The 17,637-nt window shown below is 33.3% G+C and overlaps 1 protein-coding gene across 4 annotated transcripts in view; it reads left to right on the top strand.

Annotated features, from left to right (window-relative positions):
- The window catches only part of LOC105719320 (caspase-12-like), a 73,595-nt gene that overhangs the window by 30,912 nt on the left and 25,046 nt on the right, over positions 1-17,637 (top strand). The window contains exons 5-7 of one of the 4 annotated variants that reach the window (XR_010342397.1): positions 11,492-11,547; positions 13,716-13,852; positions 16,772-16,834. Coding sequence is in view for 2 of the 4 variants with exons in the window: in XM_064375374.1 (XP_064231444.1) it covers positions 11,492-11,515 (24 nt within the window). In the remaining 2 variants the exon portion in view is untranslated. Of the gene's footprint in view, positions 1-11,491; positions 11,548-12,169; positions 13,317-13,715; positions 14,043-16,771; positions 16,835-17,637 lie in introns of those variants that run through there. The other 3 variants (XR_010342396.1, XM_064375374.1, XM_064375373.1) reach the window with 3 other exon arrangements.

Below are 17,637 nucleotides of genomic sequence, written 5' to 3'. Positions count from 1 at the left end.
ATGCTTCCTTTTAGTTTGGATAACTTCTTACTGCCATTTTGTTTTTAACGTCAATGTTTTTATTATGTTCTGGTAGAAACCTTCTCTGAAACTCCAAATTTACCTATAGGGCATTTGGGTATCAGCACCTGCATGCCCCCTATTATAACATTTATCACTCTCTATTTTAACAGTTGCTTAATGGTATATCTGTTGTTAGACTAAAAACATAAGGAAGACAATGTCCATTCCTGGATCCATTACTAGTATAATGTCTAGAACACAATATAGGTTCAATAAACATTTGTTGAACAGATAGATACCTTAGTGACAAATGGATGAAAAAATAAATGTTTTCTTTTCATTAATTTGCACAGAATTATCTAAAATATACATACAAGTATGCATGTGAAAGTAATGTAATAAGTACTATGCTGATTTATGCATTAAAACAAAATGGAAAACCTTTTATGTCTGAGGTATTCTTTTATGTGCTGCAGAAAAAAATTAGAGAGAGGCAATTTATCTCTTCTCAGAATCTAAATTACTGATCAATAACATGCTTGTGAAACAGAATATTTTATTCTTCCAAGACTGAGCCAGGAAAAATACTGAATTCCTGAACAGACCAATAACAAGCTCCAAAATTCAATCAGTAACAAATAGCCTCCTATCCAAAAAACAGAACCAGAAAAATTCAGAAATTTGAGAGATAAATTCTATCAGATGTACAAAGAAGAGCTGGTACCATTCCTGCTGAAACTATTCCAAAAAACTGAGGAGGAAGCTTTCCTCCCTAATTTATTTTATGAGGCCAGCATAATCCTGATACCAAAACTTGGCCAAGACATACACAAAAAAGAAAACTTCAGGCCCATATCTTTGATGAATATCAATGCAAAATCCTCAAAAAAAATACTGGCAAACTGAATCCAGCAGCATATCAAAAATCTTATCCACCACAATCAAGGAGGCTTTAACTGTGGGATGAAAGGTTGTTTCAATATACATCAATCAATAAATGTGATTCATCACATAAACAGAACTAACAACGAAAAACACATGATTATCTCAATAAATGCAGAAAAACTTTCAATACAATGCAACACCCCTTTATGATAAAAATTCTCAAAAACTAAGTATTAAAGGAACATACTGAAAAGCAGTAAGAGTCATCTATGACAAAACCACAGCCAACATCATACTGAAAGGGAAAAAGCTGGAAGTATTCCCCTTTAAAACCAGCACCAGACAAGGATGCTCTCTCTCCCTACTCCTATTCCACATAGTATTGGAAGTCCTAGCCAAAGCAATCAGGCAAGAGAAAGAAATGAAGGGCATCCAAATAGGAAGAGAGGAAGTCAAATTATCCTTGTTTGAAGACCAAGTAATTCTATACCTAGAAAACAGCATAGTCTTGGCCCAAAATTCCTTCAGCTGATAAAAAATCAACAGTTTAAGGATACAAAATCAATGTACAAAAATCACTAGTATTCCTAAATACCAACAACAGCCAAGCCAAAAACAAAATCAGAAAGGCAATCCCATTCACAATTGCCACAAAAAGAATAAAAAACTGAGGAACACAGCTAACCAGGGAGGTGATAATTACAGAACACTGCTGAAAGAAAACAGAGAAGACACAAACAAATGGATAAACATTTCATGCACATAGATAAGAAGAATTAATATCATGGAAATGGCCATAATGCCCAAAGCAATCTATAGACACAGTGCCGCTCCTGTCAAACTACCAACAACATTGCTCACAAAACTAGAGAAAACTATTTTAAAATTCATATTGAACCAGAAAAGAGCCTGAATAGTTATGGCTATCCTAAGCAAAAAGAACAAAGCTGGAGGCATCATGCCACCTGACTTCAAACTATACTACAAGGCTACAATAACCAAAGCAGCATGGTAGTGGTACCAAAACACGCACATGGATAAATGGAGCAGACTAGAGAGCTGAGATATAAGACCACGTAACTATGACCATCTAATCTTCGACAAAGCTGACAAAAACAAGCAATGGGAAAAAGACTCCCTATTCAATAAATGATGCTGGGATAACTGGCTAGCCAAATGCAGAAAATGTTCATTGCAGCACTATTCACAATAGCAAAGACATGGAATCAACTTAAATGTCCATCAGTGGTAGACTGGATGAAGAAAATGTGGTACATATACACCATGAAGTACTATGCAGCCATAAAAAAAAATGACATCATGTCCTTTGCAGAAACATGGATGGAGCTAGTTGCCATTATCTTTAGCAAACCAACAGAAGAACAGAAAACCAAATACAACACATTCTCACTTATAAGTAGGACCTAAATAATGAGAAAATATGAACACATAGAGGGGAACAGATACTTGGTCTATTGGAGTGTGCAGGGTGGGAGGAGGGAGAGACTCAGGAAAGATAACTAATGGGTACTGGTCTTAATACCTGGGTGAAGAAATAGTCTGTACAACAAATCCCCATGATATGAATTCACCTATTTCACGGGAGTTTTCATGGTTGGTAGCTCCCTTCTTAAAGCACTGAATAATATTCTATTGTTGGAATGTACTAAGGTATGTTGTCCATTCACTTAATGAAGCACATTTTGGTTGCTTCCAGATTTTGGCAGTTATGTTGCCAAACATCTATCAACATCAGTGTGCAGGTTTTTGCATGAACATAAGTTTTCTACTCTTTTGGGTAAATAAATGCAAAGAAGCACACTGCTGTACTCTATGGTAGAAATATATTTAGTTTTGTAAGAAAGTGTTTTGTCTTCCAAAGTAGCTGTACAATTTTGCATTGTCACCATCAATGAATGAATGTTGCTATTTCTCCACATCCTTGCCAGTATCTGACACTATCTGTGTTTTGAATTTAGGCAATTATTATAGGTATGTAGTGGTATCTCATTGTTTTAGTTTATAATCTAATGAAACATGATGTTGAAAAGATAGGAGTATCTTTTCATATGTTTATTGTTCATCTGTATGTCTTTTTGGTGAAGTGTTTGTTTATGTCTTCAGCCCATTCTTTAATCAGATTGCTTGTTGTTACATTGATGAGATTTAAGAATTCTTTGTATACTTTGCATAGAAGCCCTTTGCCAGTCATATTTCTTGCAATTATTTTCTCAGTGTATTGCTTTCCTTCCCATTCTCTTGATAATGTGTTTCAAAGTCTAGAAGTTTTAATTTTAATAAAGTTCATTTTTTCAATTATTTCTTTCATATATCTTACCTTTAGTGTTGTATCTAAAAAGTTATCAATATATTTATCATTTAAATTTTCTCCATGTCATCTTCTAGAAGCTTTATATTTGCATTTTATATTTAGGTATAAGATCCCTTTTGAGTTAATTTTTTTGTGAAGTGTGTAAGGTCTGTATCTAGATTTATTTCTTTTTCTGCATGTGCATATCCAGCTGTTCCAGCACCCATTTGTGAAAAGCCCATTTTTTCTTCATTACATTGTCTTTGATCCTTGTCAAAAGTAAGTTGATTATGTTTATGTAGATGTAGTCCTAAAATGTCTAATATTTTCCACTGATCTGTCAAATTTTTTTTTGCCAATGTTACACTGTTTAATTACTGAAGGTTTATAATAAGCCTTTAAGTAAAATAATGTCAGTCCTCCCAATTTGATCTCCTCCTTCAATATGGCATTGCATTTCTGGTACTTTTGCTTGTATATTAACTTTAGAATCAGTTTATTGATATCCACAAAATAACTTGCTGAAATTTTTATTTGGATTGTTTTGAATCTAAAATTCAAACTGGAAAAAAAAGTGACATATTGGAACCATTGAGTCTTTCTATCCAATAACATGAAATGCCTCTCTGTTCATTTAATTTTTCTTTAGTTGTTTCTAAAATCAGAGTTCTGTAAATGTTCTCATATAGACTTTGCACAATTTTTTAGATTTACATTTAACTTCATTTTCAGGGAGCAGGTATTTTAAATGGTAACGTGTTTTTAATTTGAAATCCCTTTTGTTTATTGCTGTTACATAGGAAAGCAGTTGACTAATTTTTATTGTGGTAACAAAACATATAACATTACATCATTAAATGTATTGTCTTAATCATTTTTAGTATATAGTTCCGTAGTGTTAATCATTACATTGTTGCATAGCAGATTGCTACAGCTTTTTCATCTTACATAACTGAAACTCTATATATCCTAATACTAAATACTAACTCCTCTTACACCCTCCATCACCCCCTTCCCACTTCTGACAACACCCTTTCCTCTTGCTGCCTCTGTGATCTTCATTGCTTTCAACACTTCATATGAATTAAATCATATAGTATTTGACTTTTTGTGGCTGGCTTATTTCACTTAGTATAATGTTCTGGAGGTTCACCCATATTGTATTATGTGACAGGATTTTTTTCTTTTTTAGGACTGAATAATATAACATTGTATGTATATATCATGTTTTCTTCATCTATTCATCTTTCAGTGAACGTTTGGGTTGCTTCTACCTCTTGGCCATTGTGGATAATGCTGAGATGAACATGAGTGTGCAAATATTTCTTTGAGATCCTACTTTAAATTCCTTTAGATATATGACTAGAAGTGGAATTTCCATATTACACGTTAATTCTATTTTCTAATTTTTTGAGGAAACTTCATACTGTTTTCTATAGTACTTCAATTAATTTAAATTTTCACCAACAGTGTGCAAGTGTTTCAATTTCTTCACATTTTAACACTTGTAAATTTCTGTAATTTTTATAGTGACTATTTCTGAAATGTGTTACTTTCTTAATGTCTTTTGTTGATGGGTCTTTGTTAGAGTACAGAAACACTATTTATATTTTGTCTGTTAATTTTGCATCCTGAAACATTGCTGAAATTGTTTATTGTAACAGGTTTTTTTTGTGGATTTTCTTAGGTTTTTCTACATACTAAATTATGTCATCTGTTTATATTTTCTTGTTCAATTTGGATGCTTTTTATTTTCCTTTTTACTTCTTTTTCTTCTTGGGAGATGATTGATAGTTTGCAATGTTTATATAATGAATCGTGTGGATTTTGTGAAATGCTTTCTCTTTCTGTGACTATTGATATGATCATATGATTTTTTTCCTTTGGCCTTTTTATGTGATGAAATAAATGAATTCATTTTCAAATGTTGAACATTCCTTGCGTAACTGAGAAAAATTCTATTTGATTATGGTGATCAGTTAATTATACATTATTAGATTTGATTTACTAAAAATATTGTTGACAATTTTGCATCATTTTTACGGAAGATAGTAGTCTGTAGTTTCTTTTTCTTGAATGCTTTATCTGATTTGGGTATTAGGGTGATCCTGTTCTCATAGAATGGGTTAAGAAGTACTCTCTCTGCTTCTGTCTTCTGGACAAGACTGCAGAGAATAAGTACAGTTTTTTCCCTAAATGTTTCCTAGAATGCACCTGTGAATCCGAGTCTGTGAATCCATCTTTCTGTTTTGAGGGCCCTTAATTATTGATTCTATTTCATTAGTAGATATATGCAATCCAGAGTGTCTACTTCTTCTTGTGCGACTTTTGGTAGATTGTATCTTTCACGGAATTGGTAGATGTCATCTAGGTTATCAAATGTGTTGACACATTAGAGCTATTTCAAATATTCTTTTATTACTGTTTTAATGTCCATGAGATCTGCAGTAATGTCCCCTTTTTCGTTTATGATATTGGTAATGGCTGTGTTCTCTTTTTTTCTTAGTTAGCCTGGCTAGAGGTTTATTTATTTTATTGATCTTAATGGACCAGACTTTAGTGTCATTGATTTTCTCTACTGATTTCTTATTTTCATTTTTACTGAGTTCTGATCTACATTTTGTTATGCCTTTAATTCTGCTTACTTTAGATATAATTTGTTCTTTTTCTTTCTAGTTTCCTAAGTTAGGTTCTTAATTTTATATCATTCTTCTTTTCTAAAATATACACATAATTCTACAAACTCCCTGTAAGTATGCTTTTGTTGTTTTCCACAAATTTAGATAAGTTGTGCTTTGATTTTGATTTAATTCAAAATAGTTTTTAATTTGTCCTGAGATTTCTTCTTTGACTTATGTGTTATTAAGAGGTGTGTTGCTTGATCTCTAAATAATTTCGAATTTTCCAACTACCAGTGTTACTAATTTCTAGTTTAATTCCATTGTGATTTCAGAGTAGGCATTGAATAATTTATATTTTTTTAATTCGGTGAAGGTATTCTTATGGCCCAGAATCTGTCTATTTTGATGATTATTCAATGTGAGCTTCAGAATAATATGCATTCTGTGTTAAAGTAGTCTATAGATATCAAGTATATTGAGTTGGTTTATTATACTGTTGAGTTCAACTATGTTGTTACTGAGTTTGACTACATTACACTTTTTGCAGTTGTCTTATGGAAATTTTGTTCTATTTTTCTTCTTTGCTTTTCAATTTTGGAAGTTACTACTGACATATCTTCAAGTTCAGAGATTCCTTCCTCAGTCATGTCCAGTGTATTAATGCCCATCAAGGGCTTTGTTTCTGTGTTTTTATCTCTAGCCATTTTAAAAAATTCTTAGAGAGTTCCCATTCCTCTGTTTGCACTATTTATCTGTTATCACATGTTGTCTACTTTGTACATTAGAGTCCTTATGAATCACAGTATTTTTAAAGTAATGCTGTGGTAAGTCCAGTATCCCTGTCATATTTGAGATTGGTTCTGAATCTTGTTCTTTCTTCAAACTGTGTTTTAATTTTTTTAGTATACCTTGCAATTTTTTTTTCTGGATATCCTGACATGAAGCAGTGGGCACAGGGAACTGCAGTAAACAGGCCTCTAGGGATGTTGGTGGTGAGGTGGGGAGAAGGGGCTGTTTGTAGTACTATGACTAAGTTGCAGGTTTTTAGTGAGCCTATGCTCCTGGACTGTAAACTTCATTAGTGCTTTTCAGTTCTCCTCCCACTCAAAAATAGGATCAGATGGCTAAGGCGAAGGGAAAGGCTAGAGTTGTGTATTTCCCTTCTTTCATTTAAAAGGCTAGAACAGGCTGAATTTGACTATTTCCTTTTACCCATGTGAAAGCTAGAGAGGGCTGGATTTGCTTTCTGTACTTCCTCAGGCCAGTTGGGATCTGATAAAATCCCAATAGGTTCGGCTCTGGTGAAATATTTTCTGTTGAGGGAAAGCCTTGTTAAGAAGAATAGAATGCTCTGAGTATTTTAAAATGAGTACTTTTCTCTTTACCATGATGGAAACACCAGGGAACCTTCTTGCATCTTCACTGTGAAATCTGATAGCTCTAAGAGGTAAAGCTCACAAAAGTGTCAGGGCCCTCCTATTACTGGGTTCCCATGGAGTTTTTAACTCTCCAACTTTTCTAATCTAAGGCTACAGCAATTCATCAATTACAGTTCAGTGTTTCCTACCATGTCACTGCTTCCCAAGGATGTTGCTGCTTATGGGTTTCTGTTCTGGTAAGTTGTAATTGTTGGCATCCACCTGTCTGTCTCTCCAGTTCGGGGTTTAGTGGTTTGCCCTGGGACCTAATTTCTGTGATGAATCTAGGAAGAGTTGGTGCTTTTACAGTTTGTTCAGTTTTTTACTTATTGTTAGAACAAAGACTTTCAAATTTCCTACATGCTAAACTGAAAACTAGATATTGTTATTTGAAATGAAAAAAAATTCATATTCAAGTAGGAGAGTTAAACTTTGAAAGCAATTCTGAATTCAATTCTACATTATACCATTGGCTTTTCTCATTTCAGACTAGAAGCTTTTTCGTTAATTTTTTTATTTTACTGGTTTTCTTTTCTGTTTCCGTGATTTCCACAAGGCACCTTGTCTTTGCTGGGTTCTATTACCTGTTGTTGCCTCTTCACTTGAGCGAATAGGGTACACTCCAGTAGCCTGCTTAAATATTAATTTATCCAATCTTTGAGCCAGTTTAGATATTGATGCATCTTGCTCTCTCTATCATTATGAAGATATGTGAAATTGCTGTGAGCTTGCTGAAAATTTCAGCTTAAAATAATTTTTCTTTAGCAATAGCCTGTTTTTCTGGGTTAGAGCGAACAGCATACATCTTTGAAATTAAAGTACTTGATATGCATACCTTATAGTGTTTGGGTAAAGCTCTCTAACTCATCTTCATTGTGTCTACATGACAGGCTTTTACCTTGAAAAGATGTCCACAAACTTATACATTCATTTTGCTCTGCTTGTTCACAAAAATTCAGTAAAGTCTTGGCATCAAGTTTATTTATGTGTAAGTACATATCTCAAGAAGAGGTCCCTAAGGAGGGCATTACCTCATTTCTCACCAGATCTCCTTTAAACTAGAATCAATCTCTCTCTCTCTCTCTCTCTCTCTCTCTCTCTCTCTCTCTCTCCCCCCCCTCTTTCTCTTTCCCCCCTCTCTTTCTGTTTCTCTCTCTCTCTTTTTCTAGTTAATGATACCATTATTCTACTTTGCTTTGCAAGGCACAGCCTATTATCAAACAACAACAACAACAGAAGTGACTACTCTTTCCTACTTTGTTTGGGCGTCTCCTACAGGACCTCTGAATGATTTGCTTGTACTTGTTTATATGCTTTTCTCTCTCACTAAATTTTGAATTATAGAGAGAACAGCAAATACCACTTTCTATTCATTTTTATTTTAATGGTTCTGGCATACTATTGTTGAATGAAGGACTTGAGGAACAGTTTTGTGACTTTGAGCAGGATATTTTACCATTATCAACCCTCAATGTTTTTTATTGTAAACTAAGGACAAAAATGCCTCCCTGGCTTATCTTATGGAGTTTAATGATTAAATAAAACAAATCATGGGAAGATACTGTGAACTGTAAAATATCATACAGATGTGAGTGGAATAAGAATAAAGGAAGGATGTATGTATATTCAAATTATCTATCTGCTTATTTCCCCTTTCTTTGCCAGGAAGACATATAACTAAGCTGTTCAAAATAGAAATTAATATAAAAAAATTAACTAGGAAGATTAAGTGATAAAATTAAGTTATGTACCAAATAGTAGGTAGATATATTATGGTTCCATTATTTTAAATTACATGCATTTAAAGGAAGGTATAGAAAGACGTTCAAGTCATTATACTTTCAGAAGAGGTTTACATTCTTTTTTTACATTTTTGTATTGTTTATTTTTTTGACAGTGAGCATTTATAATTTTTACAGATACAGAAGAGTAAGTTTCAAAACAAAGAAAAGTGAGGGAGAAGTTAGGCTTGCTTTGATGCTTTCCTTTGCCACTTCTTGCCACTTCTCACCTATTCATTTAAAGTCTGCATTGTACTTAACCCCACTAAGTTATAAAATACTCTTGTAAAAATACCAGTGGATACATAGTTGCCAAATGCAATACATTGTTAATCTCTTTCAATTTACCAGACAACCCTGAGCTATTTGACTACTCTTTCTCCAAATCCTTTTTCTCCTTTGGTCTCAGGGGTATGTCATTTCCTTTGTATTCTTTTGCTAGTCCATCTGGTAATTAACTGCCTTCTCTTTAGCTGACATTTCATCCTTGTGCTGTTCAAAGATAATTTTCATAAAAGGATATGACTGTAACTCTTATACAGATTTAAACTAACACATGTTAATGAGCTACTCATTTAGTATGGTTACCAGGCACATGTTATAACTGGTACAAAGGGGACTGTATAAGCAGGCACATTTATAGATCAGAAAAATTGAAAGAAATATGTAAAAGGTGGCAAAACTGGTCTTAATACAAGATGGAAGGTAAGTGTGTTCAACATCTACTATGAAAGACAGAATTTCAAGTCTGTTAGTGATCTACAATTTACAGAGTTGAAAATTAGCTCAGTAAATAAGAAGATAAAATTAAGTTGCTTGGAAGATTTTCCTGTATGGGGCAATGCACAGTTTTCTGTTGAAAAGTGTGCTCCCACCCCTCCCACCACAGTCTCCATTCAAATAGTATTGTTTCCCTAAATTCTGATCTTTTCTTCTTTCATTCTACATACACCCTCTGCTTATTCATGCTTAATTAGATATGTCGATAAATTGCCCAGATTTTTTTTAGAAGCACATAGGAACTGGTTTGGTAATCATTCAATTTCTTATGTTAATTTTAATTACAATAATAAGACCTTACAGTTGCATAGCAATTTGAGCATTTTCAAATTCTATCACATCCTTACCTCATTTAATCCTCACATAAACCTATAATCTATAAGAAGTTAGCATTCTGCAAGTTAGAAAACCCATTTTATAGACTAATGTTTTGCTCAAAATACTAACTGACTTATCCATGATATTAGTTAGTAATATATTGAGGTTATCTTACTTTTTGTATTTTTTGTTTTTTTAATATTCCGGGAAATGAACATTAAGTGGGATTGGGCTGTAGTTATTTAAAGAAATCTTTTATAGATTAAACTAATATAGTTGACAGCTATAGTTGAGAGCTACTTCTCATAAAGTCTTGAGAATTGAGAAGTCAGTGGAAGATTCATAACAACATATTTCACTGAACTGAACCCAGTTCAGTGTTTCAGTGAACTATTTCATAACAATCCACTGATTTATAATAGTTCTCTATAGTATTAAACACTGATACCAACAGAGACTGTAATTCAAAGAACAACAGTACAGCTATTTCATTAGGAAACTTGAATAAATGAAAGAAGCCAAGCACAGGAAGACTAATGTCATATAATCTAACTTATATGTGGAATTTTAAAAAGTTGACCTCATAGAAACAGAGTATAATGGTGGGGTGGGAGTATGGTGTTGGAGAGATGCTGGGGAAAGAATGCAAAACTTCAGTTAGGAAGAATGCGTTCAGTAGATATATTATACAACATGATGGCTATTGTTAGTAGCAATGTATTGTATTCTTGAAAATTGCTAAGAGAGTAAGTTTTAAATGTGCTCACCACACACATATACACACACACACATACATGCAAAGTATATAAGATAATGTACATGTAAATTAGCTCAATTTAGCATTCCAGAATATATGCATATTTCAAAATCACGTTATATGTTAGAAACAAATGCTTGGTGACCAACAGAAGAATCAGCCCTCAGGTAAAAAGCTTTCTCAGCACGGCAAGTTTACTTCTATAGAAAGGTGCGTCTTGTGGATGGAGAAATGGTGAGAGCACACTGGACAAGGGAGGAGAAGGAGGTCTTATCCCACAGCAGTCCCTACTGCTGTGTCTTTATTGGCTAGAGTTGGACAGCACAGTCTAAGCTAATTCCAACTGACTATTTTAAAGAGAGCCGGGGTATGAGCTGGAGTGGCAAAGTGAGTAGTTTCAGCAGGAAGGACAGTTACAGAGCAGGTGACTAAGGACAGAACAAGTGATAGAGGCTGGGAAGGAGTTGTTACTAAAACTAGGGAAAAGGAGATGTAAAAAATGAGGAAGTTAAACTTTAAAAAGGAGAACAAAGAACAGGGAAGCTGAACATACTGACTTTGAAAAGTTACTCAGAACTCATTGTACTTAACGATTTTTCCCCTCTTGAATTTTAAAGGAACTTAACCGGCTAAACCTTTGAAGAGGAATTTACTGTATCCTACATTGTTCATGGTAAATATATGCAATTTTTATTTTTCAATGAAAAATAATTAAATATTATAAAAAGAGTACATACTCTGTAGTTGAGAAAAAGATAGTATTATTCTGCATCTGTGATTTATAGAAGCACAGTGGAAATGTCTGTCTGTATTTTACAAAGCATTGCAAAGCCATTTGCATATCAAAATGAAACTACTAATTATCTTGTATCATTTGTATTCTTAATATCTGTTAATATAGTGGCCTTTGGATGGTAGCCATTAGCCCTACATATTGATTTATTTAAACAGTATTTAAGCAAGAACAATCATTGCCAGAAAATAAACCTTTTATATATACAGTTTTTAAAAAAGTAATATTCATTTGTTTTCTATCTCTAAATAACCACTACAAGGGGATATGTGTGTTCTGCTTCATCATTTCAATGGTTTAGCATATTAATCTTGAAAACCCTATTATTGCCTTTTATTGCAAATTAGAGGAAGCTTTTAAATAATACCTGATCTGTTTAGTTGCTATTAGAAAGTGTGTCGTACGCACACATATGCTTATTTGTTTTATTTTTTGACAATCCAAAAATATACTGTATTCAATATTTAAGACAATAATAACATCTCTGTTTCCCATTTTTTAGGCATATAAAGCTGCAATCTTTTATCTTTTCTAAGGTGATGGTATCAGAATGCAGTACCCTCCTTCTGAAAAGTCATGGTATCCTACAACTTCATGAATACACTTTAGAAAAATGCTGCAGTTCTCAACAGCTGCTTGCCTTGTATTCTAAAATGTAATAGCATGCTGCCTGTTCACCTCAGGCCAAAGTTGTCATTTGCACTATCTGGGCCACCACATTTCCTCTGGCAAGAGACCTGTCTTCTGTGTACTAGGGACTTCTGTTAATGCCGGTGTGTGCAATTACTCTACACTGAATTGGATTTTTGTCACCTATTTGGGGGTTAAACGCATGATATACCTAGTCATTTTTTTCTTCATCATTATGTTATACCAAATCTGAACTAAAAAGCCTCTACATTGTAATATGTGAGGCCCAATTATTCAGACATCAAACAGTAATTATATATAGATGTAGATACTGATAAGAAAATGTAAAGTTCAGGGAATTTTCAGGTCAGCTCACAAATTAATAAATTCCAGGTAATTCAAGATCAATAAGAGATAAATATTTACATTAATAGTATTGTTTTGGGAAACAAAGATGTTTCACCTTGATTTATATTACTAAAATGTGCCTTTGGACTTGAAGATTATACAATGGCTAGGTTGAGTTAGGTGAAGTACCATGCATTTGGTAAAGTATGCTCATCAGTGCCCTCATTCTGAATTGCTTGTAACACTATCACTCTTGGGACAAGTAAATGGAAGCACAGGCAGGCAAGCAATGGCTAAAAACCAGGATGGCCATGTCAAACGCTCTCTCCATCAAAGTAAAGGGAAAGGAAGTGGTTTAAGTAAGGAGTTCTAATAAAGATACATTTATTTAATTGTAAAATGTGAATTTTGAACTAGATGAGCATAAACTCCTGTTCAGCTTTGTGAATCTATGTTTCTATGATTTTCTTAGTTATTAAAAGTAAATTGTGGTGGATCATAATTGATAAAGAGCCATCTGTTACACAAAATCCTCCTTTTCAATTGGGCTGGGTGAGTTGCCTGAGACATTTATTTTAGGGGAGATGGGAAATGTGGAAGAAACTGAAAACTGCTCTATCCCCTCTCCAGGCACAGTTTCTCAAACTTACCTACAAATAAAAAATAGAAAACCTGATTTTATTCAGTGCTAAACTAAGGTTTTGGTTTAAAATTGAGTGACCAGTATTGCTAAGTCTGAATAAAGTAAGAGACCTACTAATTGTTTGCTTTATATATTTAACAATCAAATTACCAGGAAGTAATTTTTCTGGAGGAGATTAAAATCTAATTCTATTTGCTATTACTGAAAGAGTGCTGATACAGGCCAATCGCTGTTTTGGTATTTTACAAGAATTACTTAATCTTCATAACAATCTGATAGAATAGACATAATTATTATTCCCATTTTATAAATGAGGAAAGTTTTGCCCAGAAAGATAACATTAGCAAGATCACACAATTAGAAGTGAGAGTAGCCAGGTATTACAAGCAGATGCATTGCTTAAATATTAACTCCCTCCTTCTAACAGATGATCTGATACTCCTGGGATGGCCTAGCATCTGGTGGACCAGACATATCAATTCAGCAAGTGCAGTTTTCTGCCTAGACATTGCCTGTAGCATAGAAGAGAAGACAAACTTGCCTGGAGGCTTTCTCCTAGAATCAGTAAGTTTCTTATCCACAAAAAAAGAGAGACTATTCATTCCTGACCATAGAGATGAGAAAATGTGCATCATAGCCTCTACTACTAACAGTAAAAGATAACTCGATATCCAGAAACGTGAGAAAAACAACTTTGAGCATCTTCCGTCATGGACATTTCACAGCCTTTAGTTTGAAACTCTTTAAGTTACTTGTGTATTGCCATCACCCCTCCAACCCCAGTTCCTCCACCTTAGTGGGAACTGCACAGTCTATACTCAGAGTGTAAAAATCAAACCTTAATAACAGGTGGAACTGTAGATTCCAGATTTGCCCATCAACTTGCCAGAGCTACTAAATAGCATATGACTCACACTGAGATACACATCTTGGGCACCACTTTATTTGTTCTAATCTTGAATCTATCAACTTTCTCTTTTTCTGGACTGGCCTAAAATGCCTGTCATCTGAATTATATTTTTAGGTTCAACAGCAAAGTTTTATTCTGCTAAAAAACACTTATTGAGAGCCCATGGCTTGTGTAAAACAATGTTTAATGAATAGGTATATAAAGATAAATGACTACATTTAGGCTTCCAGTGAATTTACAGTACAAGGTCTCATCTCCACTCTACCACTGTTACACACATTCATTATCTGGCGACAATAACAGCAGCCACAACACAACAGTAACTCTTAAGTACATATTGAGTGTTTACTATGAGCTAGATCTTATTATAAATATTTTGCAAAGTTTATCTTGATACATTTTCATAATAGACAAATAAATATGTTGTATTACCCTGCTTTTATAAATGAGGCATCAGAGAGATGTGGCTATAAACAAATTAAATAAATTTAAATAAATAAAATTTAAATAATAAACGGGGAAACTCGGGAACAGAAAAATTGGATAATTTGGCCAAGATAATCAGCCCAAACTCTTAAACACTAAGGAAAATAATAGCATGGCCAGGGAGAGAGGAGCATCTTTTCATAATCTTATAATCACCTAGAAACCAAGATTCAGTTTTTAAATATGAGAACTCTCACTTTGGAAATTATAAGAGACTGGTGTGCAAGGGTAAAGATACAGCATAACCGTGTCTTAGCTAAGTAAAGGAGTTAGTTAAGACTTGAGTATCATAACAGGAATAAATTGCAGGGTGCACTGAAGACCTGTCTGTTTGGGCAAGGGGAATGCACACATAGCTAGCTTTTTGGACAGTTCAAGGCATCTTAGGATCAATTGACAAAGATTTCTTTTCTATACACACCTAACATTTTAGCTTATTTGTAATGCCATTTTTTAATGATTCTTCTACTGCTTCTCGGGATTACTTTTTCAAGTTTAGAAAATAAAATAAATCACCATTCACAGTGAACAGCCCTATAAAATCCACTCTTTGAGTTCACATTTTCCTCTGACTATTCTTGCTGACCTTAGGATACTCTTATCAGACTAGTTTTGAGTTTGATGGTTGGATCCACAAATGTACCAGGAAGTCAGTTCTTGCACATTGCATACATCTTCAAAGAAAATGTTCAGCTCTGCTGAGCAGTGCTGTTGTTTTTGGTGTGTTTATCTTCTTCAGCAGGAAACAGGTGAGTTTGCATTTACCACTATGTCAAGAATTATATGTGGCTGTTTGAGATAAATGGCACCATAGCTTTGATCTCCACTCTCTTCTGGTGGCAGACTGAGCAACTGGCTAACCCCATCTGTACCCACTTTCTTACACTGTGGATTTCTAACAATCATGAAAGCCTCATTTTATAGAGGTTCATTTGCTCTGCTTTGTACAATACATATGGTAAATAGTTTTTTGTTCAATCTTTACTCAACTTATTAGCTTTAAGTAGATCAAAAGCAAGATGTCGATCATGTGGAAATAGTCATGTGATTCATTGATAAATCAACGAGTCATGTTCACCTACTGAATCTTTTTTTTAGGAATATTTCATTAAATTCTAGTACAAGTGGTTCTCATTTTTCCACTGTTTTAAATCAGGTCAAAATCCAATATCTTTTAAGAAACACATAAAAAAATAAGTATATACATTTAATTACCATTTTATGTCACCTGAGACTTGGAATTTTTTAAATTTCCCAATATTCATTGTATATATCATCATGGAATCATAGCAAATTATTAAATTAAGCTTTTTGTTAGTTAAGATAGTATTCTAGAATTCAGGGCAAATATAATTTTAGGTTTGAAATCACAGTGATGCTGAAGACAGTATTCTTCCTCCTTGAACTACATCTGAAAATAGATTGCTTCAGAGGGTTTGAAAAATGAAATATGAAAAATGAAATATGAAAAAAAGTGTTGTGTCAATTTCCACAAGATAAGCAAGGATATTAAATGTAGCCTGATTTGAGTGATAAATCTCTTTTTGTACTCATCAAAATGTATCTTGCTTATTAGGATTCTTAAGAGTTTCTTCTGGTCATTTCCTAAATCTACTTCTTATAATGTATGAATTGAGGATGCTGAAATCTCCAAATAGACCATTAAAAAACATACATTGAAAATACATAGCCCTAAAATATTTGGATTAAAACTTAAATCTCTCATAGTAAATTAAATTATTCCTTCGATCTTCACATTGCTTTGGTAATTTAATCTCATACAATAGAAGTTGATTGTGGAAATACATGGGCATTGGAACAATATGTGAAAAGCAGCAAAACTATAAATTAATCCACCCTCATATTTGCAAGTCTGTAGAAACAGACTAGGAGTTCATTAAATCACAAAAATGAACTCAGATTGAATCAGAGACAAATATTATGTTCCAAGAATAATACCATGATGCACAGGAAAATATAGATAGAAACTCTGTCAGAAAGAAACTTTAAATTTTTGTTATTTACAGTATTTCCTGTGAACTAAAACTCAAACATGTCGTGTTTCTAAATCTTCCCCATCCCTCCAGATACTAATCTTCAGGACTGGGAAAAAGAATGAGAATTCTCAGAAATTGGGAACTTCTGCAACCATGCTATTCTAAAAATACATTCAAGATTCCTCATATTCTTAAAAATTATTATGAATATCTTTTTAAAATGTCAAATAAACACAAAATTTTGAGTATAGTGGTATTTACAACGACGTATAGTATAGAGTGAATATTTAAATACTGGAAATCACCAGTGGTCCTTATTGGGTAGTATTTGGATAATGTAACATTAGGATCATCTAAGCAAGTTAAATGGCACTACACAATATCAGGTGTCTAAACTGCCATTTTAAGGTCTTATTTTGTTTCCTAAACTTGCTATTTTTGGTCAACTTACGTGCAAGAATTACTTATTGGCTGAAGACAGGACCATAAACATCTGCTTATAACATGGGAAGAGCTACAAGTAAGACTAACTGTGAAGGTTATGATCATTTCTCTCCTGCCTGCTAGCGAAAATGGTCACTTTAAACTTAGACCTTGCATGTCAACTTTCCTTCCTCCAAACCAGTTAAGTCTCTATGTTAATATTTAATCTTTAATGCTTGCAGAATAATCATTTTCCTGACTTCTCAACTAATTTTTTCTTGACATAAAAAATTTAGAAAAAAATATAAATTTCTGAAAAAATAGGAAAATTTACATTGAGAAATTAAAAGATAATATATATTTTTAAAAGGTATAACTGTGATGTTAAGATTGTTCAGATTATGGGTTTAGTTTTTATTTAATATTATTTGGTAATATATCAACTTTGCAATAGTAAAGGCTTGCTCTTACTGAGATATTCTTAAAAATTGTAAAGAAATACTATAAGGCTATTTACTGAGATAGTAAATTAT

This window comes from Aotus nancymaae, unplaced genomic scaffold (assembly GCF_030222135.1).
Source record: "Aotus nancymaae isolate 86718 unplaced genomic scaffold, 86718_ANA_hifiasm-v0.15.2.pri h1tg000012l, whole genome shotgun sequence".
Lineage (NCBI taxonomy): Eukaryota > Metazoa > Chordata > Mammalia > Primates > Aotidae > Aotus > Aotus nancymaae.
This window is presented reverse-complemented; position numbering and strand designations above follow the sequence as displayed.